Source organism: Pimephales promelas, chromosome 5, assembly GCF_988280905.1.
Source record: "Pimephales promelas chromosome 5, fPimPro1.hap1.1, whole genome shotgun sequence".
Lineage (NCBI taxonomy): Eukaryota > Metazoa > Chordata > Actinopteri > Cypriniformes > Leuciscidae > Pimephales > Pimephales promelas.
Genome location: NC_142773.1, coordinates 8,360,958 through 8,388,203, shown reverse-complemented (window position 1 = coordinate 8,388,203; position 27,246 = coordinate 8,360,958). Strand labels below are relative to the sequence as shown.

The 27,246-nt window shown below is 42.2% G+C and overlaps 1 protein-coding gene across 1 annotated transcript; it reads right to left on the bottom strand.

The window, feature by feature from the left end:
- Nucleotides 1-9,314: 9,314 nt before the first annotated feature.
- On the bottom strand, nucleotides 9,315-10,897 carry LOC148981354 (uncharacterized). The gene has a single exon (XM_089130906.1). It carries the CDS (start codon nucleotides 10,804-10,806, stop codon nucleotides 10,036-10,038), a length of 771 nt encoding a protein of 256 aa, XP_088987032.1. The 5' UTR covers nucleotides 10,807-10,897; the 3' UTR covers nucleotides 9,315-10,035.
- Between the last annotated feature and the right edge of the window lie 16,349 nt (nucleotides 10,898-27,246).

Genomic DNA, 27,246 nt, shown 5'->3' with positions numbered 1-27,246 from the left:
TTAAAATGTAACCTTTAGCTTGAGACGGTACAACGCTATCTCGAAATAAATAAGCAAAATAAATCCCTAATTGATATTATGTAAAAGATCATTTACACACATTGAAAAAGAACAACCAATCTTAAAAATAAAATTTATTAGCATCTCTCTAATATGTGTATAAATAAAAACATTTATAAGAAATAATGCATATACGCAGTATGAGCTGAACAATAACTGGATTATATGTGATACAAAGAAGAGGCTCGCTGACCTCGGCTTTTCTCGCTTTCTTTGTAACATATTCAGTTTCTTAGTATATCTTAGTCTGTGAGAATGTACCTCAAAAGTCAAACTTTTCAAACAATATGCATACCTAGAAGTTTCAACACTACATTCGGTCAAAGAAAAGAACAGAAAGACAGAAGTTCAACAGTAACAACGGAAAGAAAAAAAAAACATGAGTTTTGGCAGTTTTACAATTTTCAGTTAAGAGAGAACTTTGCAAAACGGCTTCAACGTTAACGATTTAAAAACTTGAACATAAGTAACTGATAAGTGCCTCGCTGTGATGATCAGATCCAGGGGTGAGCAGCTTCAGTCCTGGAGGATCACACACACACCTGATCGAGGGCTTCAGGAGTATTAGAAAGCTACTGGAAGGAGAGTCATCATCAGGTTCGGTTCGAGTTAAAACAGTAGTTTACTTCAAAGTTAAAACGTCCTGATAATTTACTCAAGATGTTCATGTCTTCCTTTCTTCAGTTGAAAAGAATTGAAGGTTTTTGATGAAAACACTCCTCTATATATTTCTCCATATAGTGACTTCAGTGGGGTCCAACGGGTCGAAGGTCCAGATGTGAGTTTCAATGCAGCTTCAAAGTCTCGACATGATCCAGCCGAGGAATAAGAGTCTTATTTAGACTATTCATCGTCATTTTATAAAGAAATAAACATTTATATACTTTGTAACCACAAATGCTGGTCTTACACTAGCTGTGATGCGCCACACATTACATAATCACATTGAAAGGTCAAGCGGGACGTAGGCGCAAGTACTGGCCGAGTGTTTACAGAGCGAACGTGCAAAGACTAAGTCAAACGCCATTTACAAAAAAATCTAATAAAAGGTAAAACAACGTCACGATTTTGAAGTTAGAGGAGAAAATGAGATTTTTGAGCATTTGTGGTTAAAAGCATATAAATGTTTATTTTTAGCCAGAAAGACAGGGCAGATGAAACTTTGGTTCCTCCTGTGTGAGCGGTCACTGGTCAGGGATGATATCCCCCTTATGTGTTTCACTTGCATGATGTTTAGGTTCACATCAGACCAGCATCCGAAGCTTTTAATTGGTTTCTCCAGCACTGCACACTGGAAACAATTGCTGGAAAAATGACCAAATTCTCCACTAAAACAGTAACGTACTGTAGAAAACAAAGCATTTTGGGCAATAATTGAATTTACAGCCCATTTTCAACAGCAATCTACTGTGTTTATGGATTATTTAAAGGTGCCATATGGAATAATTAAGGTAAAAATATTTTAAAAAATGAGCTACACGCATCAAAAGAATGAGAAGAAATAAGTGCAATGATGTTGAGAAGAAAACTGACAAGTTATAGTGCTGCCGAGATATAAACCTAAATTAGCATGCTAAATTACTAGCCCCGGCCCGGCAGGTGTTGTAATACCAGTTCTGGCCATGGGAGGGGCACAGAGGGACACGGTGAGGGCAGAGGGAGTGAGGGCTGACGGATGACTGGAGGGAGTGAGGAGTCCAACTGAACCGGAGGGGTGACATAACGGGGCGGAGCCAGGGGAAGGAAGTCCATAGGTGAGGGGAGGATGACGAGGGAGTGAAGGGAATCCGGAGGACCGAGGGAGCCTGGCCGAGCTGGTGGACTGAGGGGCCATGGAGGAGCTGAGGGAGGTAAAAGCCACAGGGGAGCAGATGGGACAGGGGGCCGAGGAAGTGTCCAGATGGAGGTGTGAGGCGAAGGCCGGGATCCAACGACCAGGCTGGGTCAGGGGAGCTGGCAGACGGAGGGGCTGACGGATGCATGACGGGAGGAGGTGGGAGAGGGAGGCTGGGTGGGATCCTGGTCTCTGGGGCAGGCTGGACGATCTCTGGCGCTGGCTGGACGGTCTCTAGGGCAGGCTGGACGATCTCTGGCGCTGGCTGGACGGTCTCTAGGGCAGGCTGGACGGTCTCTGGCGCTGGCTGGACGGTCTCTGGGGCTGGCTGGACGGTCTCTGGCGCTGGCTGGACGGGGCTGGACGGAACCAGCGAAGAGGAGAGCACGGGTTCGGCGGGGCTGGACGGAACCAGCGAAGAGGAGAGCTCGGGCTCGGCTGGGCTGGACGGAACCAGCGGGGAGGAGAGCTCGGGCTCGGCGGGGCTGGACGGAACCAGCGGGGAGGAGGATTCAGGCTCGGCGGGGCTGGACGGAACCAGCGAAGAGGAGGGCTCAGGCTGGACGGTCTCTGGCTGGACGGGGCTGGGCGGAACCAGCGATGAGGAGGGCTCTGGCGTTGGAATGGGGCTGGTGCCGTCCTCGATGGTGAGAGGTGACCCACAGGACACCAGCACCCAATCAACATACGCGGCAAAGCTCCCCTGGGGACCCCTCCCGGACAACTGCTCTCTGGTGGCGGTGTTGAGGCCGGCATACAGGAAGCTGCAGAGGCTGTCGTCCGGGAAGGTTGTGGCAGAAGCGAGGTGGAGGAATTCTGCCAGATGATCCTCCAGAGACCGGTCCGTCTGCTCTAAACAGAGCAATTGGACCCCTACGAAAGGGTCCATCTTTTCCTTTTGAAGGTCGGTCGATCTGTCACGGTGTGGCTCTGGCTGAAGGACGAGGAGACCGGAGTATCGGTGAGAACAGGGTTTATTATATACAAAAACAGGCAGGAAGGCAGGAAGGCAGGAAGACAGGAAGACAGGAAGACAGGAAGACGGGCGCCACACGGGCTTACAACAAACATCCATTGACATCGACCGACAAAGACAGAGTAAAACTGAGCGAACTAAATACACAGAAGAATCAAACATAATGGGGTGAAAACAGGTGAAACAGATGAACAGGACGCTGAACGGGAGGCTGATGAGGGAGTGAGTTCAGGTGTGCAGACGAGAGGATCATGGGAAGTGTAGTGCTGAAGACAAGACAGACTGGTGTAGACGGAGGACTGTGACAATCTGTCTTGCTTATAAACATTTACATTAATAATTTCTTCCCCTGCAGGGTAGAAGACTCCAGTCCAGGAAGAAAAACACAATTCTGGGTGTAAGAAAAAATGAAGTGGACGTCGAAGATCTCAAAAATGAAGTTTATTGCAGCATAGCAGTGGCAAGGCACACGAAGCACCTTGGGTTCATCGGCTTCAGAATGAACCCCGAACATTCAAATCTTCAACCCTTTATCCTGTTACTGTCCTCTTAATGTAAATGAAGTTGCTCTTGTCGTAACAGCTGTGTTCTGTCTTTGATCTTCTTTCAAATAAGAACGGCCAAATGTTTAAAGCAATACGGCCAAATGTTTAAGGTGATAACATCTCTTTGAAGCCCCCTAATCAAGATGGTTCTTGAAAACCTGCTGTCCTTCCCACGCTATAGGTGATGAACATGACTGTGATACTTTTAAGATTGTAAGGAATTGATTCTATGATAAATAAGCTCTTTTAAGTGAAGGAAACTTTCAATATAATCTATATTGGAGTGGAAGTTGGATCGGAGCAGACTATAATTTCTTACATGGGAGAAAACCACATTCAGGGAAACAAATTCTACAGTCTGAAATCCTGGTGTTTTTAAATAATTTAATTTGTCTTTTATAGCCCAGATTTCTAATTTTAACCGACCATTTTAATAAAACTTGAACAGGATGGATTTATATGTTCAGAAAAGCAAGGGCGCAGATGGCACTGGGGACGGGGGGGACATGACCCCCCCAGATTCATAGTGACCCGATCCGTCCCCATCCCTCACTATCCATACGAAAGTCGACAAAAATCGGTAAACCAGAGGATAACCAGTGTTTTTGCTATACCTACTTATATATAAAAATAACCAAGTTATTTTTGTGCGTGCCCGACCCGATTCTGAAGCAGTGGCGGGCCGGGATATGCACAATAATAATCTACACCAGTCACCATTACTTTGTACCCATGTTCTCACTACATGCTGTTCTGTTGTCAATAAACACACAATGCCATCATGCCACCGACGTTTTACACTCTCTCTCACTCTCTGTGTGTGATACGACTCCACTTGAGTGACGTCCCCGGGGTCCTATGAGGAGCTAGCTGCCTCCATCGTGGCTGTAGTGGCGGACCGGTAATCATAGTGATCATATACCATGAGAAAAGTGTTCTTGTATACAAATCAAAATTAAATGTTCACAGAAAAAAATGCTATGCTATTTTTATGAATTTCAAAATTTAAAGTGTGAAACAGTGTGTTAATTTTACAGTACACAAAATGTATTGTGGCAGACTACTATCGTTCCGACATCAGTCAGCCTTTTTGTAATCTTCCAGACACTCACTAACGTCTGTTTGTCCTGTGTTTCTTCTTACAGAAAGTAACTAATGAGAAGGAACCTGGAAGCCTCGACATAACTTTCTGCCATACAAGTTAACTCTCTGCTGTCTGGCTGAAGTTTGCAGGCTTCAATCCACTTTCTCAGCACTCTCTCTACAGGAGCACAAGAGCACCAATACTCCTTCAATCCTCACTATTGCACAACAAATAAAACACATCCTCTGGGTTTGACCACTTACGTGTTTGCTCTCCTTTTTCCCCAAGTGCCCTCTACATTATGCAGTAATCCCTGCAGTTATCTTTTTACAGTGTAGATCAGTATGTTAATTAATTGATTTTGATGAGATCCCACTCTTAATGTCACAGATGTCCGAAGCTTTGATTGGTCACATGCTTTTCTGCTCTGCGGTGATTTGTTTGATATGGTGGAGAAAACAAGTGTGACCACCAGATGTTACTAATGCACAGTGTGTTAATTTCACTGAATTTGTTGAAAGCCTCAAATGCTTCAAAATGCCTCGGTTTCCTATCACTAATGCTTTGACATTAATTGCATTGTTCATTAAGTCCTGTATGTCCTATTCTGAGTCTGGTTAAATTGTTTCCTTCTCTTCTTCTTCCATCCGGGTCACTGCTCGTGCGGTCGACCGGTCGGTGCTGACAGTAGCTTGAATGTTTGTCTCCCGTAACATGTGTTTTTGAGTGTTTTGTTTTGGGTATCGATCGACTCAGTATAGTTCTAGCTTAGTATTTTTGTGGCGTGTTTGTGAGGGTGTTGCCACCCCCTCATTTACTGGAAACAACAAGCCGACGCTAATTAAATCAGTTAAGTCAGTTTGTGCTCACTGCTGCTAAGCATGGATCCTACATGGACACTATGGACTTTTATGCTCTTATTTTTCGTTTTGGATTATCTGCTTACTGCATCTTATGGATATACCCCTCCGGACACTCGACGGATTACTTATTCCAGGGATTTTTTACTGCAGTTGCAACTTCACTTCCACCAAGGCATCGACAAGTTGCCTGAGGAACTACAACGTAAACTCCAAACCGACGGGACTGACATTCTGCATAACAACAGAAGGAAGGTAACAAGACGGGGGAGGAAGAAGAAGGGTGGAATTAAAGCAAAACTGAGGCGAGGAGGAAATAAGTACCGTGCGCTTCCCTCAGTGATTCTTGCTAATGTGCGCTCGTTGCGTAACAAGATTGATGAATTGCAAGCTAACGTTTATCACATGTATGAATACCGGACTGCCTCCATTCTTGCTTTCACTGAAACGTGGCTAACTGGAAGTGACAACAGTGACAGTATGTACATAGATGGCTTCGGGTCGCCTGTGAGGCTGGACCGTGATAATGAACTGACTGGTAAGCACCATGGTGGTGGCGTTTGCCTTTACATTAATCCACGTTGGTGCAAAACAGTTGTTGTCAGAGAAGAACTGTGTAATCCTGACATTGAACTCTTGGCTGTCTCCCTACGTCCATTTTATCTTCCTAGGGAATTTCCACAACTGTTTTTTATTCTGGTCTACATTCACCCCAGGGCAAATGCATCCATTGCTATAGATTACATCAAAAATACGCTCGACAGACTAGAGCTGATATCTCCGGATGCCCCTAAGTTTATCATGGGTGATTTTAATAACTGTTTTTTAGATAAATCAATTAAAGGATTCTTTCAGTATGTCAACTGCGCTACCCATTCAGGGAGAACACTGGACAAATGCTATGGGTCAGTTCCGGATGCCTACAGAGCCGTCCCTCTTCCCCCCTTGGGCTCTGCTGACCACAGCAGTATACTGCTTGCCCCCGCCTACACAACTGTGGTTAAAAGAGTAGAGAAAGTCACCAAGGATATTAAACAGTGGACACCGGACGGTATTGACAGGCTTCAAGGGTGCTTTGAAACCACGGACTGGAATATTCTTACATCCTGTTCCGCTAACATCAGTGAGCAAGTGGATACAGTTTCAGCATACATCACGTTCTGTGTGGATAGTATAATCCCCTCTAAGAAGGTTACCATTTTTCCTAATAACAAACCCTGGGTGACTAAAGATCTAAAAAACATACTGAATAAGAAAAAGAGATTATTTTTTACTGGTTCCGAATTCGAGAAGAAGGAGGTTAATAGAGAGGTCAAGCGAGCCATAAAAATTGCCAAGCTGAAATTTAAGAACAAAGTGGAGCAGACCTTTGCAAAAGGGAACCTCCGCGCGGCTTGGCAGGGTATTAAGAACATGGCAGAAGTGAACTCTGTCTCTTCCAGCCGCAAACCCATCGAAGTAGCAGAAAGTTGTTCCACTTCACTCCCGAATGACTTCAACACCTTCTTCACTAGATTTGAAAAAGATAACAGTACTCAGCTAGAGTCAATCATCTCCACTCTAAGATCGGATGATAATGGCCTTAGTATTAATATGTCAGAGGTGGTGAGTGCCCTCAAAAGGACTAAAAAGAACTCAGCTCCAGGGCCAGATGGCATCAGTGGGCGGACCCTCTGGTACTGTGCTGAGCAGCTGGGAGGTGTGTTTCAGCATCTGTTCCAGGGCTCTTTGAACAGCGGCACAGTCCCTGCGATGTGGAAAAACTCAATAGTGATCCCCATCCCTAAGAAGGGCACCGCCAGGGTCCTGAATGATTTTAGACCAGTCGCTCTTACCTCCCTGGTCATGAAGGCCACGGAGAGGATCATCAAGGAATACATATTCAAGGCAAGTAGCTCGATGATAGATCCTTTGCAGTTTTCTTATCAGGCTGGCAGGGGTGTTGATGACGCAAAAATATTCATCCTAGACACCATCCACAAGCACTTGGAAATACCTAACACCTCAGCCAGACTTCTTTTCGTAGACTTTTCATCTGCATTTAATACAATGCAGCCATATATTTTGGCAGAGAAGCTTATCACACGCTTCCACCTCAACCACCAACTCATCCTGTGGATTCTAGATTTCCTCACCAAAAGATCACAGAGGGTATTGGTGCACCACACCCTATCGGACAACCTCTTCACCTCCACAGGCTCTCCACAAGGCTGTGTCCTCTCTCCACTGTTTTTCATCCTCTACACTGATGATTGTAGATCCGTCCAGCCAAACTGCCATTGTGTGAAATTTGCTGATGATACAGTCCTCTTGTCTCTGCTTTCCAGTAATGTACAACATCACGGACCAGCCCTGCAGGACTTTTTAATTTGGTGCGGAAAGTCTTGTCTTGAGCTGAACATAGATAAAACCAAAGACATGATTGTTACCTTCTCACCCAAACAAGGACAATTAGCAGAGGCTGTCACCACTATTATTCAGAAGGAGCCAGTGGAGATAGTGGCGACATACAAATACCTGGGATCGACCTTCGATAACCTGCTAAGGTTTTCCACCAATACAGAGGAAATCCTTAAAAAGTGTCATCAGAGACAATATCTACTTAGGAAGTTGAAGTCATTCGGGGTTAACAAAGTTATTCTTAAGACATTTTATTATTCTTTCATTGAAAATGTAATAACTTTTTCATTTATTAGCTGGTTTCATTCCATCACTCTCCTAAACAGGAACCGTCTGTCGAGCGTGGTTAAGGTCTGTTCAAAGATCATTGACCAGCCTGTTCGTACTCTTACTGCCTTATGCGACCAACAGACTGTAAAGGTGGCACGTAGGATTATTAATGACCCCTCTCACATTCTGTTTTCGGAGTTTGAATGGCTACCCTCGGGAAGCAGACTCCGTTGTCCGCTTTGTCGGACACAGAGGAGGAAAGAAACCTTCATCCCGAGGGCCGTCCAGCTTATGAACTTGAACTTTAATAGGAGTTAATGATTTCTTCAGGTTTTAGTTTTTTAATGATGTGTGCTGTGTAGTGTTGGTTGTGCAATGTGCTTATGTAAGCTACTGTAATGTGCCTTCAAATTTCCCCCTGGGGACAAATAAAGTTGAATGAATGAATGAATGAATGAATGAGTGCCTACTTTTAGCTGTATTAGATGCAGCCTTTGAATTTGGACACAGCCTATAGGATGACATATAGTGATTGTGTGAATTTACAACAGGTGTGTGATCAGAAGTCTGGTGATTTGTATTCTGGAATAAGCATAGATAGTAAAAGAAATGGACAGAGCGATCTCATTGGAACTCCATTGAGACGATTAAAGCCTGTTTTTGGCGATTTTTTAGCACTTCCGTCCCTGACGCGCAGACTAAAACGGAGCTTGACTACGTAGATGTGACGAGAGCAACCTGTCTGTATTCTAGTGGCTGTGGCATGAGAAATCTGAATCATTCCCTTCCGAAATTTGCAGAGGCGGAGAGTGTGAGTAGGAGCTGTCCATGAGCTTGGAGAAGGAGAAGATTTTGCTTGGTATTCTGGTTAATTGTTTTGTCATTTTTCCTCCACGGTTCCCCGATTGTGCGCGAGCTTCTCCTCCTGTCCATACGGCAATCGTTAGCCTACTTTCACTAAAACTGCTTCTACGGGGCCATAACATATGCTACAAGGTAATGGAGCATTTTATACATTGTCGTGTTTCTTTAGAAATAAATAAAGGACAAATTGAGTCTTCAAACACCTCAGATGTAAAGTTATTCGCTGTCAAAGTGACGCCAAAATGAATGGGAGTCAATGGGAATGCTAACGCAAGTGAAGTTCTGCTACAAGATGGCAGCTTCCGCGAGGCTTCAACTTCCGGTCGATGGATTACCCCCTTGGGAATAAGGAGTCTGAGGCGGCCATATTTGAATGCTGAGGTGCCTGCTGTGAATTGTAGTTCATTGATCTGACACAAAGTAATGGTAAAAATGAAAAGAGTTTATTGAATAATATTAATTGTGTCTTTCTTGATGCTCAGCCAGACTTTGTTTGACCAGCAGAAAGCACACGTGTTCTTATACCAAACAAATGCAATGGAAATTACTGCTTCACAACACAATCCTGTGACATTAAAAATACTTAAGACATACAACTTAAAATGAAACTGTTAAAGAAAAATAATATAAAATGAAAAATAGTAAGTAAATGAATATGTATAAAGTATTATGGCAGCGATAAAGAAGTAATATGAAGCACAACACAGATGTACAGTATGTTTGCTCTTGAAGCTACACACACACACACACACACACACATGTACGTTGTTATTAAGAATCCTTAGAGCCTTAATTTCAAACATCTTAATCGTATATGAGAACATTTCATTAAACACCTTGAATAAAATTTGGACAATAATTGAATTGATTAACAAGCAAGCAAACTTTCATTATTAGCACAAACTTAAAAAGCTTGAGAAAACACCTTTAGAATTGTGGCGTACATGTGAACTAAAGTCTAAGATAAAATGACAACGTTGTAAGCTTGTAGCCATGAATAAAATAAAAAATCCACATCAAGTTAATTTTGATCACATCCACTGACAAATTTTTCCAAGCAACTCTGTTGAACAGAAAAATTACAGCAATACTAACCATCACCCCGAAAATCAAGAAACTCTGATGTTTTATGAATTCATCTTTTACACCTGTTTCAGCAGAATCCCATAAGGACGAATGGACTTCTCCACGATTTCCTTCTCTTTGCAAGCAGGGGTGCCTTCAGGAATCTCAATCAGCCAGTAGTCCTTTCTGCCACACACTTTCCTCATTTTTGGATTGATCCTGTTTTGCAGCATGACTTTGTATTTCTTCCCAGTCTTTTTGGATGTGAATTCCTTGCTGTAATCAGAAGCCTGATCTATGTCATATGTTGAGTAGATTCCTCTGCCATACACTTGTCCAGGACCTGGCACGTACGTGGAACTAGAGATACCTTTAGCACCCTCAATGCTGGTTCCATGATAGGACACAGGCCACTCACCAGCCACTGAGTCTGGTCTCCATCCATTCGTGCCCAGCCAGATGTTTCCATCAGTGTACTTGTTCAGGACTTTGAGAGCAAAACGATACCATCCACATGGGCGTTTGTAAGGCTCACCACCCCGCATGCATATCGATTTGTCTGTTAAATGTGTGAAATCATAATCAAAGGGTGGATCAAAGAATTCATCCATGTTTACAAATACCTCCTTGTCCACATCCGTATACTGAGAAGTGCTTTGAGCAAGTTTTGTTTGAAGGACCTTTGGTTTTAACAAGGTAGTTGTGATCAAATTGTAAATATCAAGTTGAGAATCTGAATTCCCTGATTTCAGTGACCGTGTTGATGAATTTGCTGTATACGGCTTCACAGTAACACCTGTGAGAACCGAAAGTCCCTCCAGAACAAGATCTCTGTCCAATGTAGACATGGTTCAGGCAGATTTAATGCAGTGGAATAAGGTAAAAAAAAAAGTCTGCTCTTTCACTGCGTTCTGGTGACAAACTGAGGACTGCACTTCTATTTATATGTACTGAAATGAGGAAGTACTGTATGTATTCTCGGAAAAGGCTCTGGTTCCAATGAAGTCTTTCTGTTTAAGCAAGAGTTTGGTGAGTCAACGAACATGCACAAACATGAATGAAACACTGGATGGGACTCGTTTAACATGGAGAGGTGGGGTAAACTAATTATTACCAGAGCTTCTCAGTGATTTTAGTCCCGTCCAAATCTGTCATCTCAGTAATCATTACGGACAATATCAATAAAAGATTACAGCGACTTTCACCCTCTGTAAAAAGGTCCTGAAAAATTACTTCAGGTAATACTAATCCCATTCGAATAGACCAGCTGTCAACATAAGTATTCTGTCACTTCCAGTTTAAAAGTAGTTGAAAAAAGCATCAGTTGCGTTCTAGACACTGGGAAAAGTCTGTAGCAAAACTGCAGAAGTGTTTTCTGGATACTATTCAGATCAAAAAGAAGGTTGAAATCACTTTTTTAAACATTGCACTTCTTTCAGCTTTAGGTAAGTGTCTATTACCAAAAGAATCCAGTCATAATTTAATGAATTAATCGTTTGACCACACCTATCTGTTATATATAGGTTATATATGCACCAGGTTATAGGTTATATATGCACCAGTTTCTCTGGTGCATATATAGACCTTATGCACCAGAGAAACGTGGGTTGCGTCATCTTTAGAATATTGTCTTTGAACTTCTGGTTTTGCGGTCGCTCTGTATATTTCTATGGCATCGCTGTCGAGGAGTAATTAGCTGGTGAAGTGGATTTACTTATTGTAGTGTTAACAAAAGTTATCATGAGCATTGTAATGTTTATCATAAGCATTGTAGAGCAGATGTCTTAACAAATGTCGCCCGGGAAATTTTTTACGAGCAGTTTATTCATACCTATGCAAGATCGCTGTGAAAATGCAGACCGGAAGTCAAAAGACAACTGGTTACAAACCTTCTTCAGAAGAAGGAAACTCATACAGGTTTGGAACAACATAAGGGAGAGTAAATGATGACAGAGTATTCAATTTTAGGGAATAGGGATATGTTATGATATCATAGCACTACAATATACAATTTAGTCACCAAAGGTACATATTTGCTTCTACATTTTTGAAAATTTTTTCCTGAATTTTTGTTCTGCTTTTATTTCTGACTGCTGCATGTTACAATGCAAATTATTTGGATAAATTATTCATGTGAGTTGTTATTGTACAACAAAATAGCTATAACTGAATTCTAAAATATTTTTTCAGGTGTATGTTTAGACATTCTGGAAAATGACAATTATACACTGGTTTACAATTATACAAATTGTTTACATTGAAGGGAGTAGACTTGATGAAACTAACTTTCGCAACTTTTTTCGTGACTGAACAAGTCAGTCACATTCATCAGAATAACATGTAATTTAAAGGAACATTTGAGCAACACGCCTGTAAATTGGCTTGTATTTCTGAGGAACTTGACTGACTTGTTTAGTCAAGAAAACAGTATTCTCAAGAAAACAGTTATTAAGATAAATTTAAGATAACTTTCTTGGTGTGCACTATCAAATAAATGTTTGATAATTTAATGGTAAAAGACTGTAAAAATGCTATTTCATAAACTTGTTAATTGGTTTACTCTTAAATGCTTACCATATAAGGGAACACTTTACAGTAAGGGTCATTAGTTTAACTACCTTAGTTGACATGAATTAAGAAATAACAATACTTCTACAATACAATTGATTAATCTTAGTTAATATAATATTAGTGATGTGTCATTCATGAATGATTCGTTCATTTTGAACGAATCTTTAATATGACTCGGGACTAGGGATGCACCGATACCACTTTTTTGGAAAACGAGTACTTGCATTTTAGTACTCGCCGATACCGAGTACTTAATAAAAAAACAAAAAAAACATGATTTAAATATTTTTATATACCGGTTTTTAGGTCCTTGATTAAATTACTTGGGTAACACTTTATTTCGATAGTCCACTTTACTAACTATAAGTAACTTTTCAATTACATGTCAACTAACTGTCATTAGAGTATTAGTAGACTAGAGTATTAGTACAATCAGCTAAATATCTGATAACACTTTATTTATTTGGTCCCCCAACAGACATTCAACTGACTATAAGTAACTTGGCGACTACAAGTAAACTTATTCTCCTAATCCAAAGCCATTCACGAAATTGTTCCACACCAGTGGTGCACGGGTTGATCCAAAATGAGCGGGTGCCTGCGCCGTGGTCACCCGCGGTTACCCGCAGTTACGGGTCATCCAAAAATATTTTTAATGATATTCGGGTCGCGGTCGGTCAGGTCGTTTGGAAAAAATGCCAATTAAACCTTTGTATTTATATAGTACTAGATAGAATTTTCTATGAAATATATAGGCCGAATTTATTTATTGGCTGAATAACTGGCACGAAGATGACACACAAGCTCAGTCTAAACAGTTCTCAGTTCTGTACTGGTGTGATCCGAGAACCGCTGTACCTCTGCGTTCGTTACTATATGCGCAGTATCAGCAGTATCAACAACATGTCTCAGTTCAGTGAACTGTTAGAGTTACTGGAGTAAAATATAATTCGGGATATTGGTTTATTTCAACTCGGAGGGACTGTCAGGCATGTCTGAAAGTGAGTAACTGTAGTACCTTGTGGATCAGCACTGACGCAAGACGTGAACTGATGTGAATGATTCAGTTCGATTTAGCGTACTGGTTCGACCGGTTCATTAAAAAGAACCGATTCGTTCACGAACCGGCCATGTCTATGATCACTAGTCTGCAGAGAGATGGAGGCGGCAAGAGAAAAGGTGAAGACTGGGGAGTGGAAGCTCCGCAAATACACAAATAAAAAGAGTAAGTGTGGGAGACATTTACCGAAATAATGAAAGATGATGACCAAAGTGTTGCCTTTGTTATATGTACTAGGCTACGTCTTCTTGCGATGCTGTGTTGTTACACGTTATGGCCCAATGACGCTACGATGAGCATGTACTACTTTTAAAAAATACGGTCAGGAAGAGGGTCGGGTACAATATTTTCTTACTTTTTTTGCGGTCCGAGTAGCGGGCGGGTAGTTGAAAACGTTGGTAGTGTGCGGGTTGTTTATACATTGACCCGCGCATCACTGTTCCACACGGCTGACATGTCTCCCCATCTCCCCGCTCTGAGCTGCAGCCGGAGCCTGGGGGTGGGCACTCGGCGCCTGTGATTAACCCATTTCTCAGAACATGGTATCGGTCCCCGGTATCAGGGGACTTTTAACGAGTACGAGTACTTTAGAAAATGTGGTATCGAGGCCGATACCAGATACCGGTATCGGTATCGGTGCATCCCTACTCGGGACTATCGAGTTGTCTCAGGGAGTGATTCGTTCATGTTGTGTTACCCGCGCATGCGCATTGCGCAACATATGGATTCTGAATCTGTACTGGAAACAGAAATGATTAGTTTATCTCTCGAGTCTCGAGTTCGGGTTCGGCGGGTAACCTGGTGCACACGCACTCGAGCACGAACTCTGTGGGAGGGTATTCGTTGAGGGTGGGGGAGGGGCATGAGAGTTGTAAACATTCAAAATTTTGCCTAAGTCCATTCAATCAGCCAGACTTGCCGACTGCAGCTTTAACAATGTGGTCAAACTTGGTGAGCATATGTGACATAACATTCTAAACAAGCATGCAAACTTTTATGGAAGTTTGGTAAACTCCTATGGTAAATTCTCTGTATTGGCTGTAAATCTATTATGTAAATGTTTACATGCTTGCTAAATAAAACTTAATGGGCCCTATTTTAACGATCTAAAACGCAAGTGTCACATCTAAAAGGGGTTGGTCTGGAGTAGCTTCATTATTCATAGGTGTGGTTTGGGCGTAAAGGAAATAAACCAATAAGAGCGTCATATCACATTCCCTTTAAGAGCGTGATGAACGAGGTGCGCTTGATCCATGGCGCAATTCTATTTTAAAGGCGCATTTACCAGACACGCTTCACAATCGGTTCACAGCCGAGGAGATCGATGTTCTCGTCAGGGCCGTAAAAGAAAGAGAAGGGACATTGGGAATGGGACAAACCCACCCAAATTAGCTTTGGTTAAACATGCATATAATAACTTGGGTAAATGCATACGTTTTATGCCTATTTTTCCCATCATCATGGACACAACAATGATTTCCCTCATGTTTATATATTTTTTTCTAATAATAATGTATTATTTGCAAAAAAGTAAAATGCATCTGTGTAGATGAGAGAATCATCTACAGCAGTGTTTCTCAAACTTTTTCAGCCCAAGGACCACTTTATCTTCCAAATTTTTTCTGAGGACCACCTAACAAAATCACACTCTAACATGCCCCCCAAAACAACAAAATTGTAAGGATAAGATAAATTTAAGTTTAATATGCAACTGTTTCAAGTCAAAAACTAATTATTCAAACACAATAATAATGCAATAATATGATCAGAAACTATTATATTAATTTTACTTCATTTGAAAAAGTAAATGTGAAATGCTTAATATGAACAACAAACTGCAAGTGGAAAAAAGTGAAGAAAAAAAAACAACAACCTGCAATTAAATAGTATACTGTGACAGCCTAGGTCCCACTTAATATCATTCCAAAGAGACATTAGTTTAAAACTGAGGTAGTGGGTATACTATATGAAGTCAATGGTTGTTGGAACTATGGTAACAATAAAATGCGGGGGAAATTTTTTTCCCATTAACTGGGATTTTACACATGAAACAAAAACTAGAACATTACAAAACTAATAGATCTGTAGATTTTATATTTTGAGATTTCTATCTAAAACTTAACGTGAATATTAATGAGACAAGTGGTGCTGCTTCTCACACATCAGTTTCTGAATGTCTGGCTCCAAAGAGGAGAGTTTCAGTTTCATGCTAGGCTCCACGTTTAGTCTGTTGCGCTGTTTTGTTTTCAAACCAACCAGTGTGGAAAACCCAACTTCACAGTTGTATGTAGTTGGGAAGGGCATAAGCACTTTGAGGGCAGATTCTGCAAGCTTTGGGTGTTCAGGAAGGAGCTGAGCCCAGAAGTCTGTTAAGAGCTGTTGTTTGAATTACATTTTGAGACCTCCATCTGATGCAATGTCCACAAGACTATTGCATTCTTGGATTGAGAGCTTGGTACATTGCTCAGTGATGTCGCCAAATGGATTTCTGATCCACTCAAAGTCCACATCCAGCTCTGGAAAGTATTTTCCCAGCTGCATGTGAAGGCCTTGTAGATGTTCCTTTATCGCTGTGATAGTGTCGTCACCCAGGGTCTCTTCAGTTTCGAGAAGAAAGTCCGCTAGAGTGGGGAAACAGTCAAATTCACTGCGATCGATGCGTGCGCACCAGAGCTGTAATTTGGTACGGGCCCCTTTAATTTTGTCCTGTACAGTGAAGACCGCTTTTCCTTGCAGTGCTAAGTTGAGCGTATTGAGCGTGCTGAAAATATCTGCAAGATATAGTTTTGAAAGCCACATAAAGTCATTAAGTCGATCATACAGTTCATCAGCTTGGTGCAGAAATAATTTTACTTCATCGCGCAGTTCAAAAAGACGAGACAGGACCTAGCCACGGGATAACCAGCGCACTTCAGTGTGGAAAAGAAGTTTTGTGTGCTCACTACCCATTTCTTCACACAGGACTTTAAAAAGACGCGAGTTGAGGGCTTTGCTTTTGATTGAGTTTACTATTTTAACTGCCTCGTCCAAAACAGTTTTAAGGCAACTTGGCATCTTTTTCACCGCGAGCTGTTCTCTGTGAATGCAGCAATGAGTTGACACAGCGGATGGAGCAACATTACACACACGTGTTACCAGGCCTTTGTGTTTGGCTGTCATCGCAGTTGCACCATCAGTGCAAACTCCAACACAACATTTCCAGTCAATGTTATTATGCACAATGAAGGCATTTAGTGAATCAAAGATCGCTTCTACTGTGGTATTCGTTGGGAGGGATTTACTCGTTAGAAGAGAAAATCCTCGTGGACTGAGCGCGCATGGATGTATCTCACAAAACACAGAAGATTTGCCTCGTTACCAATGTCAATGGACTCGTTATTATTATAATATAATAATTATTAAGCCTATATTAATTTATAGAATAGCAAAGTATGCCTAATCAATGACTGTACCACATATTCTAGATATATGAAGGCTATCATGATCATTTTGCCAACAATGAACCATGGATTTATTTAGTTTATAATTTTTTTTTTTTTTAGTTGAATTAATCATTTTCTCCTAAATAAAATCTCAAGGGTTTATTTCTTGTAAGTGTAGAAATAGGACAAAAGTATTTTAATTTTCCTATATTATAGTTTAATGTTGATTAAAATATACTTTTGAAATATTCATTTTCATTTATATAGTAGCCTATATAGGCTATATGGATTTTACGTCATAGGAATAATTATATAAATCATTATTACATTATTATAATAATTGTTTGGCATCCGAAAACACCATTGATAATGTAATGTAGACTGAGACTCTCACAACTAAAAAGATGTTTGAGCCCTCTTTATTGTCCTAGTACAAATCAATGCTTTATCTTTGTTTAACGAGCAGTTCATGGGTTGAAGCTCTTAATTTTGATCTGATCTGATGCATTTAACCTTAAAATGTAAAAAACAAAAAAAAATTCTTGCGGGGGAGCAGTCAGTAAAACATAAGATTATCTTTCTGTCTGAGTGAGACTGGAAAACCCGTAATGGACAAAATGAGTGATAACAGAACGCTTAGAGTGCAAAGAGGAATGTGCTCTGACTCCAGTCCTGGTTTTGCGTCCTGGTTTTGCAGGCAAGATCGCTCTAGATTAGAGGATATTTTAACTAATTTGCGGTAAAACTAGTCGATCACGAGTGGAGTGGCTCAACTGGTGAGGTCTTCATTCATAGTCTGTCTGGGATATATTAGAAGATGTGTCTGTCATGGATTTGCACTGAACTGATTCTCAAAAATACGGAACAAAGTGCGTTCCGTATCAGTTCAACTACGGAACAAGAACGATTCCGTATTATACGGAACGGTTGGCAACCCTACATACAGCTCAACTAACGCGATCGTTATAAAGATGTTTAAACAACAAAACACATCCACTTGCACATATTTGACAATCGGAATATCAGTGTTTCATGCTATAGCTAATACATTTGTGATTGTTTTTAATAAAAAAGGAAAAATGACATTAAAGCAGATCCTCATTCTTTCCGCGCTCTGTTTTGGTTGTGCTGTGTCACGTGACAAGCAATGACGCGTCACCATGGAAACATTAAAGTGGCAAGTTCTAAATAACGGTCTGTTGTGTATTGAGTTACGGCTTAACCTATAGAGGGCGCTGGAGCGCATAATACATTGTACTGGATGTTGGTAAGAACTAAAAAAGAAGAAGAACTAATGCCAAGAGATAACAATAAAGAAGTTCGGTTCAGCTAGCTTGCGGCTCATGTCTGTTAATTTGCTGTGAGTGTACAACATAACAAATTGGCGACGAGGATGGCGACTGCCGGTGTGCCTCTCCCTGCGTTGTTCCTGCCATGCAGTGGACAACCCACTATCCCGTTCGATATGTGGATGAAAATGTTCGGGAATTACCTGCTCGCTATTCACGCGGAGGGGGATGACTGCACCGATACGAGGAAAGTGACATGCCGAAATTGCAATAAGGTTGGACACTTTTCCTGTGTATGTAAGTCCAAACAAAGCCAAAGTAGGAGAAGTGGTTATTTTGGAAATGAATACGGTGAGAATGATAGAGAATGGACAAAGAGATGACAAAATTACATGCACAGTAGCCATAAAAGCGAAAGCAACTTCCCGTACTGTGGAGTTAGTGGTGGATACGGGATCGGCGGTGTCAATCATTCCTGAGCACCTCTACAGAACGTACTTCAGTGGTGTGCCGCTTTCCGAGCCAGAAAAAAGGTTAGTGACTTACAACAAAGCCGACGTTCCAGTGATAGGTTGCATGTTAACTACAGTGCAGTATGCGACCATTACAGTACCAGCTACATTGTACATCGTGAAGACAGGCACGGCTCTGCTGGGAATGGACTTATTCAGAGCACTGAGACTTTCCATTGACAACAACAGCGTGCTCTCATCTGCGGGTCCAGTCACAGAGATCAGAGAGATCAAAGCCGGATCTTTGACTGGGGAAAAGGTAGGTCTTGCTAAAGGTTTTATTCACCGTGTAAAAGTCAGGGAAGACGTCCGACCTGTTCAACAAAAGCTGCGGAGGCTTCCACTTTCTGTTAAACAGGCTGTATCTGCTGAACTGGCGAGATTGTTAGAAATGGAGGTGATAGAGAGGATTGACGCATCTCCATGGGTATCACCTATAGTTGTCACACGAAGAAAGAATGGTGCAGTGAGAATGTGCGTGGACTTACGTGAACCAAACAAGGCGGTAGTGATGGACAGTCACCCACTTCCCCATATGGATGATCTCTTCTCTGAAATGAGTGGAGCTACTGTGTTCTCCACCATTGATTTAGCAAATGCTTATCATCAGGTGCTACTGGCAGAGGAAAGCAGAGATATGACTGCATTTATAACGCACGAAGGGCTCTTCAGGTTTCGGCGGGTTCCATATGGACTGTGTTCAGCTCCAAGTGCGTTCTCCAAAATGATGTCTCTGGTGCTGAAAGATCTCAAGGGGGTCCAGAATTATCTGGATGATGTAATAGTCTATAGCACAGGAAAGGAGGAGCATGATCGTAACCTGCAGATGGTGCTTGCTGCGCTCAAGGAAGCTGGTCTCCAGCTCAACAATGAAAAATGTCACTTCAACCAGACCAGCTTACGGTTCCTTGGACACACCATCTCAGCTCAGGGTTTGCTGCCGGACAAAGATCATCTCAAGGCTATTACAGCTGCTCCAGCACCTAGCGACGCTACCACACTGCGCTCATTCCTGGGGCTCACAGCCTGGTACGCAAAATTTGTGCAAAACTATGCATCTCTGGTGGAGCCCATGCGAGACTGCGTGACGACACATTTCAGTGGACGGCAGCAGCACAGTCAAGCTTTGACACTGTCAAGACTCGCATTGTAACCAGTTCAGCGCTATCCGTCTTTGACCCCAGCCTTACTACAATTGTGTCTACAGACGCTTCGGATTATGGGTTGGGGGCCATACTGACACAAATGCATGCTGATAGCACAGAGCGCACAGTTGCTTTTGCCTCACGTTCGCTTACTCCTGCCGAACGGAAATACTCCATTGTGGAAAAGGAGGCATTAGCCTGTGTGTGGGCTGTGGAAAAATGGAGGACGTTTTTATGGGGGACAAGATTCACACTGCGTACAGACCACCAGGCTCTGACCACTAGGGATGGGTACTGAAACCCGGTATTAAACGGGCCCCGGTGCTGAATTTTGAAAGACCGCTGTATCGATAAGCTTGGACGTTATCGGTTCTGCTGTCGGTACTGGAGAAATTAAGTAAATACACGTCGGTTACAATTTATTCCTATACAGACGTTATCTTGAACATGTTTATTTTGCCAGCCATTTCTATATATAAACTATATTTTAATTAAACCATTTGTCTGTGATGCAAATTTGCTATTCGCAGTTCAGAAGAGAGAGAAGAGAGAGCGAGCGATCTCTCACGCGGAGCCAAAGCACGCGCAACACGACAGCCCTTGCTTAATGAGTGACAATGAGGACAGAACTAAACATTCAAACGAGGTTACACTTTAGATCTGGGATATTATTCTAATTTTATTTTAGATTTCGACTTCCAAAGATTATAAGAAGATATTTGAGATACACCCGTTAAAAACGAGACGCATCATCTGTCCAGCGCAACTTCCTTCACTTCACAGCGCTGTCAGTTCTTCCTAAACCCAAACGTGCCGTCAGAATCAGCACGATCGGCATTTGTTGCAAAAATCCTGTCTCTACTGTTGCTAGATCATAAAATGTCTATTAAAAACACAAAAACCTGCGCAAGAGACGCTGTTCACAAGGCGGTGCGCGCTCCGAAACGGACTGCAACGAGACAAGAAGAGTATAGCCTACTTTGGGCTTTGTGTGTCCTAAACTATCAAATATACATAAAAATGTCAAAATGACCAGCTCTGAGATTCACTTAAATTATGTCTTAAATGGACGTAAATAATAGGGAGAAAATGATGGTGCTTCAGTTGATTAGATTTGATTTGCTCTCGGTCTTAAAGGGGCAGCAGACTAATAAATCTGTTGACGATTCAGCCATTAATGCAAATCAAACAACAAAAGCACTTGAATGAGCAACTTTAGATTTAATAAGCATTAATCTATCTATGATAAACTATACAGTGCTATTTTACATTAGATTACTAAATTAGATTTATTTTCAGACAGAATATATTACCTAAAAGTAATGTTAGTAGATCTTCCTGAAATTAAAGCACTGTGTATATAATTTGTATCTTTGATTAATTGTATCCTATCTTTTGTATATAAAACAATAAAAGCCTGCACACTGCTGCATAACAAATATATATTTTTTCTTCGTTTTGTTAAAGCATTACTTTTTTACATTTTTTTTTTTACATTTCAAAATATAAAGTTAATCATTTATGTTCTTAATTCTTAAAAAAAAAAAACACCAAAAAGAACCGATAAGAATACCGTTAAAGTACCGGATCGATAAGCAGTATCGGTAAGAGTAGTAATACCGATAAAACCTTAACGATACCCATCCCTACTGACCACACTGCTACACACAAAAGGACTTGGGCGCGCGGGAATGCGTATTGCCCGGTGGTCAGCCAGACTTCTTTGCTTCACGTACGACGTGGTGTATCGGGCAGGTGCACAAAATTATGCGGCTGACTGTCTCTCCCGTCTGCCTCTACCATCAGAAGAGAATGCAGAGTCAGTGACTGAGCCTGAACTTGTAGCTCTGCTGGACACAGAACTGAAAGCTCTTTCAGTGAAGGACTTCGCTGTGGCATGTGAAGCATGTCCAGAGCTTACTGCCATCAGGGCACAGATTAAAAAGGGGTGGCCTAAAACAGCAAAGTCTCTACCTGCAGTGCTCAAACCTTACTTTGCTACTAGAGATGAACTCTCAGTTCAAGAATAGTGCCTGTGGCCCTGAGAAAACAGCTGGTGGACCTGGCACATGAAACTCACCAGGGTGTTGTGCGGACCAAGCAGAGGCTGCGTGACTTATACTGGTGGCCCGGCATGGACATGTTGGTGCAGGACAGCATTAGTGCATGTGTGACCTGCCAGATGAATGATAAAAGTGCTAAGACGCATGCTGCTCCACTTCAGCCAGTTTCGCTGCCAGACGGTCCATGGCAGAAAGTAGGAATTGACATTGTCGGGCCGGTTCGAGTCAGCGAACTGGGATTGCCGCTATGCAGTGACTCTGATTGATTATTATACAAAGTGGCCGGAGGTGGCTTTTACACACTCAATCACAACCACGGCTGTCACTACCTTCCTGTCCGCTGTGTTTGCCCGCTTCGGCAAACCCACAGAACTCATAAGTGATAATGGGACGCAGTTTACTTCAAGTGAGTTCACAAAATTTCTGGCAGTGGCAGATATTACACACAGAAAAGTGTCTTTATATTACCCACAAGCAAACGGAGCATTTGAACGCTGGAACCGTGTTCTTAAAGAAACTCTTCTTACTGCCGAACAGGAGAGGAAACCGTGGAAATCATTCGTACAGGACTTCTTGCTCACATACCGTGCAACTCCACACAGTACAACAGGACTGTCACCATATGAACTCATGTTCAACAGGAAAATGCGCACAAAGGTGAACATCGGTCCAGCAAGCAAAGCTACTCTGCTGTCAGAAAAGCAACTGCGCAGCCATGTCATCTCTAAACAAAATGCATCAAAAGTCTATACCGATGCGAGGAGAGGTGCACAAGTACCAAAGATCAAAGAGGGAAGCCTATAGGCTAGGTAAGAGTTCGGAAACCCTTCCATGTCAAGAAAGGACTGTCAAAGTTCCAAAGACCTGTCAGGGTGGTACGGAGAGCTGGTGCAAATGCGTATGTGCTGGAAGATGGACGCACTTGGAACGCTTCTCATCTCTCACTGGTTCCTGACAGGATAAAAGATACCTTTGACAGTTCTGTTCCGGTACCCGTGCTGGGACCTGCACAAATGCTGGATGTGCCAGTACCTGAGTCAGAACCTGCACAATCCTCCGCTGAGGTGCGAATGCCTGCCAGGGTCAGAAAAAAGCCGGCATGGCTTAAAGGACAACTCCGGCGCAAAATGAACCTTTGGTCTAATTACACATTGTTACCTAGTCAACCGTTATCTGAGATTTTTTTCATGATTGCCGAATGTAAATAGTTTTATCTATAAAAACAGTTTAGCCTATAATGCTAGTATAACGCTAGTCTATAGGGCATAGAGTAATGACAAATAAAAATCGCTTTTTATTACCACTAACAAGGCTCAAAATAGCCCCACAGTAACACGGTAGCACAATAAGGATCCCTACATTCAAACCGAAGCATTGAGAACTTTGTCAGTGTCCATACAGTTTAATAAGAAGATATTTTATACACACAGTCAACTTTGCGAATACAGGAAGAAGCCATCTTTGAAAAATAGTCTCTACCAGTCGATCTACGAACGCCGATCCAAGTGCGCTGATGAGATGTGAATAAGGTGATAATGTGAGCGCGAACAGTAGGCAACATGTACATATTAAAGAGAAGAAAATGGTTCGTGTTTGTGTTTCTTCCGGAAACAATGGACCATATAAGATTCTGCACAGTTCAGCGCACTTGGATCAGCGTTCGTAGATCGACTGGTAGAGACTATATTTTAAAGATGGCTTCTTCCTGTATTCGTGAAGTTGACTGTGTGTATAAAATATCTTCTTATTAAACTGTATGGACACTGACAAAGTTCTCAATGCTTCGTTTTGCATGTAGGGATCCTTATTGTGCTACCGTGTTACTGTGGGGCTATTTTGAGCCTTGTTAGTGGTAATAAAAAGCGATTTTTATTTGTCATTACTCTATGCCCTATATACTAGCGTTATACTAGCATTATAGGGTAAACTGTTTTTAGAGATAAAACTATTTAGATTCGGCAATCATGAAAAAAAATCTCAGATAACGGTTGAATAGGTAACAATGTGTTCATTTTGCGCCGGAGTTGTCCTTTAATGATTACGTACAGTAATCCCTTTCATGGCCTTTGGGGGGAAAAACTAAGAGGGAATAACTTTGAAAAGGAAAAGACATTGAAATGTTAAAAAAAATAAATAACCTGAATGCTGTTTTGCTTGTGAACTTGTTTGGTTAAGGCACTTAAGTTTAACGCTTATGTTAGAAGTGTGATCAACACAAGGTTGCATGTTGTACTGTTAAATGGTACCAATTGTTTCAAAGGAAAAAAAAGGCTAATGTTAAGTATAAAATAAAGAAACAGTTAAGTTTGCATTATACTACAGCCGAGGTCTAAGTGATTTAAGAAATGGCTGATTTCTTTTATTTTACTTGATAAGCTTCCTAAACAAGAGGGGAAATACAGTATGTTGTGTATTGAGTTACGGCTTAACCTATAGAGGGCGCTGGAGTGCATAATACATTGTACTGGATGTTGGTAAGAACTAAAGAAGAAGAAGAACTAATGCCAAGAGATAACAATAAAGAAGTTCGGTTCAGCTAGCTTGCGGCTCATGTCTGTTAATTTGCTGTGAGTGTACAACATAACACGGTCGCCTTGAAAAACTTACGCTGGGGGGGCAGTTAGAATATTTTAAACTTGCGTGTGAAAGGGTTAACTAGAGTCTCTCCAATTGAATGGGCTTTTCCCGTTTTTGCAATGAGAGACACTTTGTATGACGCCTCAGTAGCACTTTGCATTTTCACCAGGCATAAAAAAAACTGTGAAGTGTTTTTACTCATGTGTCGCTCGAGCTCATAGCGTTTCCTCTCAAAAAATGACACTGGTTTATCTGTACAATCTTGTGCTTAGACTCAAAGTGACGCTTGAGTTTAGATGGTTTCATTGCTTCATTAGCCAATATTTCATAACATAAAACACAGTGAGGTCTAGGATCCTCAAGATCCCCAGTCCAGGAAAATCCAAATTGTATGTACTCATTGTGATATTTTCGCTTAACTTTCTCACATGGTTTTCCACAGTGCGCTAACTCCGTGGTCTGCGGGAGTGTGACTAGCCGATCTTTGGTACTGGCTTCAGTGGGCCTTTGTGGTGCTGTAGTCTTGCTGTTTTCAGTGGACTCTTGAGCTTTTCTTTTGACTCCGCTTTGGTTTAGCCATCGATCCATTTTTACGTTATTAAAAGAGAGCAACAAGAATTGTTATTACTGTTTCCTGTGTCACTTTAATGTCTCCGTGACGCATCATTGCTTGTCACGTGCCACAGCGCAACCACAACAACACAGCCAGGGCTCCAGACTAACTTTTTTCACCTCCGTCCTGGAACCGTCCTGAATGACAATTTGAACCGTCCTAAAGTGAATGTTAACCGTCCCAAAATAAAACTTTTGTTTCTGTACCTGCTGTTATCATCCATAGCTGTTAGTTAACTAAAACAATTCAGATGACTAAAATATAATGGGTTTAGTTAAACTGTAATGCATTCATTTAGAATTTCTCAAAAATTTCCAAACCTATATACTTACAGAGAAAAAAAAAAAAATCTATTAAGCAGTTAATATGAATGATTTTAAAGTTTGAACATGCAATACAGATACAGATTTAAGACCGAAATTGACACAGTTTTGCATGTTAAATGCAATATAATCCGTGAAAAATAACTTTTGTTACTGGCCAGCTGTTCTTGAGGCGGATTTTCTATGCGCGCATAGTCATCCCAGAGAGCGCTCGAGCACTGATCAGTTTAAAATCGCCTGTATGTTTAAACTGGTAAGACTTAAAAGGACGTGCAAAGGGTAAACCATTTCACAAGATGTAAACAACACTGGTCCAGAAGCACTTCAGTTTTTTAACACTACATAAATGCTGGGATAAAATACAACCAACAGAACATTTAAAACTGAATCAAAAAGTTGAACAAACATCTTTAAGATGTTTTCTTTACATGTGAAATAAAGAAAACAGTTACAAACTGAAACAGGAAGTGCTTCTGGACCAGTGTTGTTTACATCTTGTGAAATGGTCCCGTCATGTCCCACTCCTGAACGCGAGTGTGTATTATCGCAGCAGCGACTGATGCTTGCCTTTCACAACATTTTGAGAGAAGAGAAGACGCGGTACCGCTGAACACTCACGCTGTTTGTGAAATTGCGTCTGGCATTTTATAATCTATGTGGATTATGATTGCGGGAATATCCCGCATTATAATTAGGAGACCTGCGGGAATGATTAGAATTATGCGCATTGCGCAATACTCGCGCCGAAATTCGAGCCCGGTGAACACACATACAAAATGTCTTTCGTCCTGTAGGCGTCCTGGAGAATATTTCTGTTCGTCCTAAACACGTTCTCTTACGAGAGGTTCTCTCGTATTGCGTAAGCTAGCTTACGCTACGGGAAAGATTCATCTTTGCTGAGAAGTTGAAGCCAAAAAATTATTCCATAATTTTGTAATCATTGTCAACGCAGTCTCTTCTGAGGCAGACCATGAGCGGGCTAGCTAGCGGCTCATTGGTTCGCTCAGAGAGAATGCACGAACCTATGGGAGAGCGGCGCTGAGTCCGCGGCCAATGAGCGGACGGCGCTCGCTCACTGCGTCACAGCCCGCCAAAAGGGGCGTGGCTACAGTGTATAAAGGTAGCTCTCCCAGGCTAGTTCGTCGATTCTTTTTCATTCAGCGAGCTACACGCATCCGCTGTCCTGGGAAGAAGCCGCCGTCGTCGAGAAGGCACCTTCTAGCGAGCTCCGGAGTCTGAGGAAGCCGGCCGTCTGCCACCTTCAGCCGCCCAGCAAGCTAGCGCCATCCGACGCGTATCCTTTTATTCCATTCCCTAAAAGAGCCGAGCGTCTTTTTAAAGATGCCTCGAATTTCCTGCGGCTCATGCCGCTCTCCACTCGAGGAAGGAGACCGCCACCCCATCTGCGTTCTCTGTCTCGGAGTGGAACAGAGCTCGCCCTCGCCAACGGAGGATGCGACCACTGTGAGGACCTGCCTCTGTCCTCCCTGCGGGCTCGACTGCAGGCGGTCAAAACCGCTCCCGCGCCGCCTCTCACTTCGCCGCGGAAGAAGAAACGCCGCTCCCAGAGGCCGCCGGAGCCCCCTGCGGATCCATGTGGGCCCCCGCCCACCGACCGCTCTCCCTCTCCGCCCCAGCCGGACATACAGTTGCCGCCGAGTGGCCGCTCTGTCGCCTCCGACGACACCGCGGATGAGAAAGACTCCTGTTCGC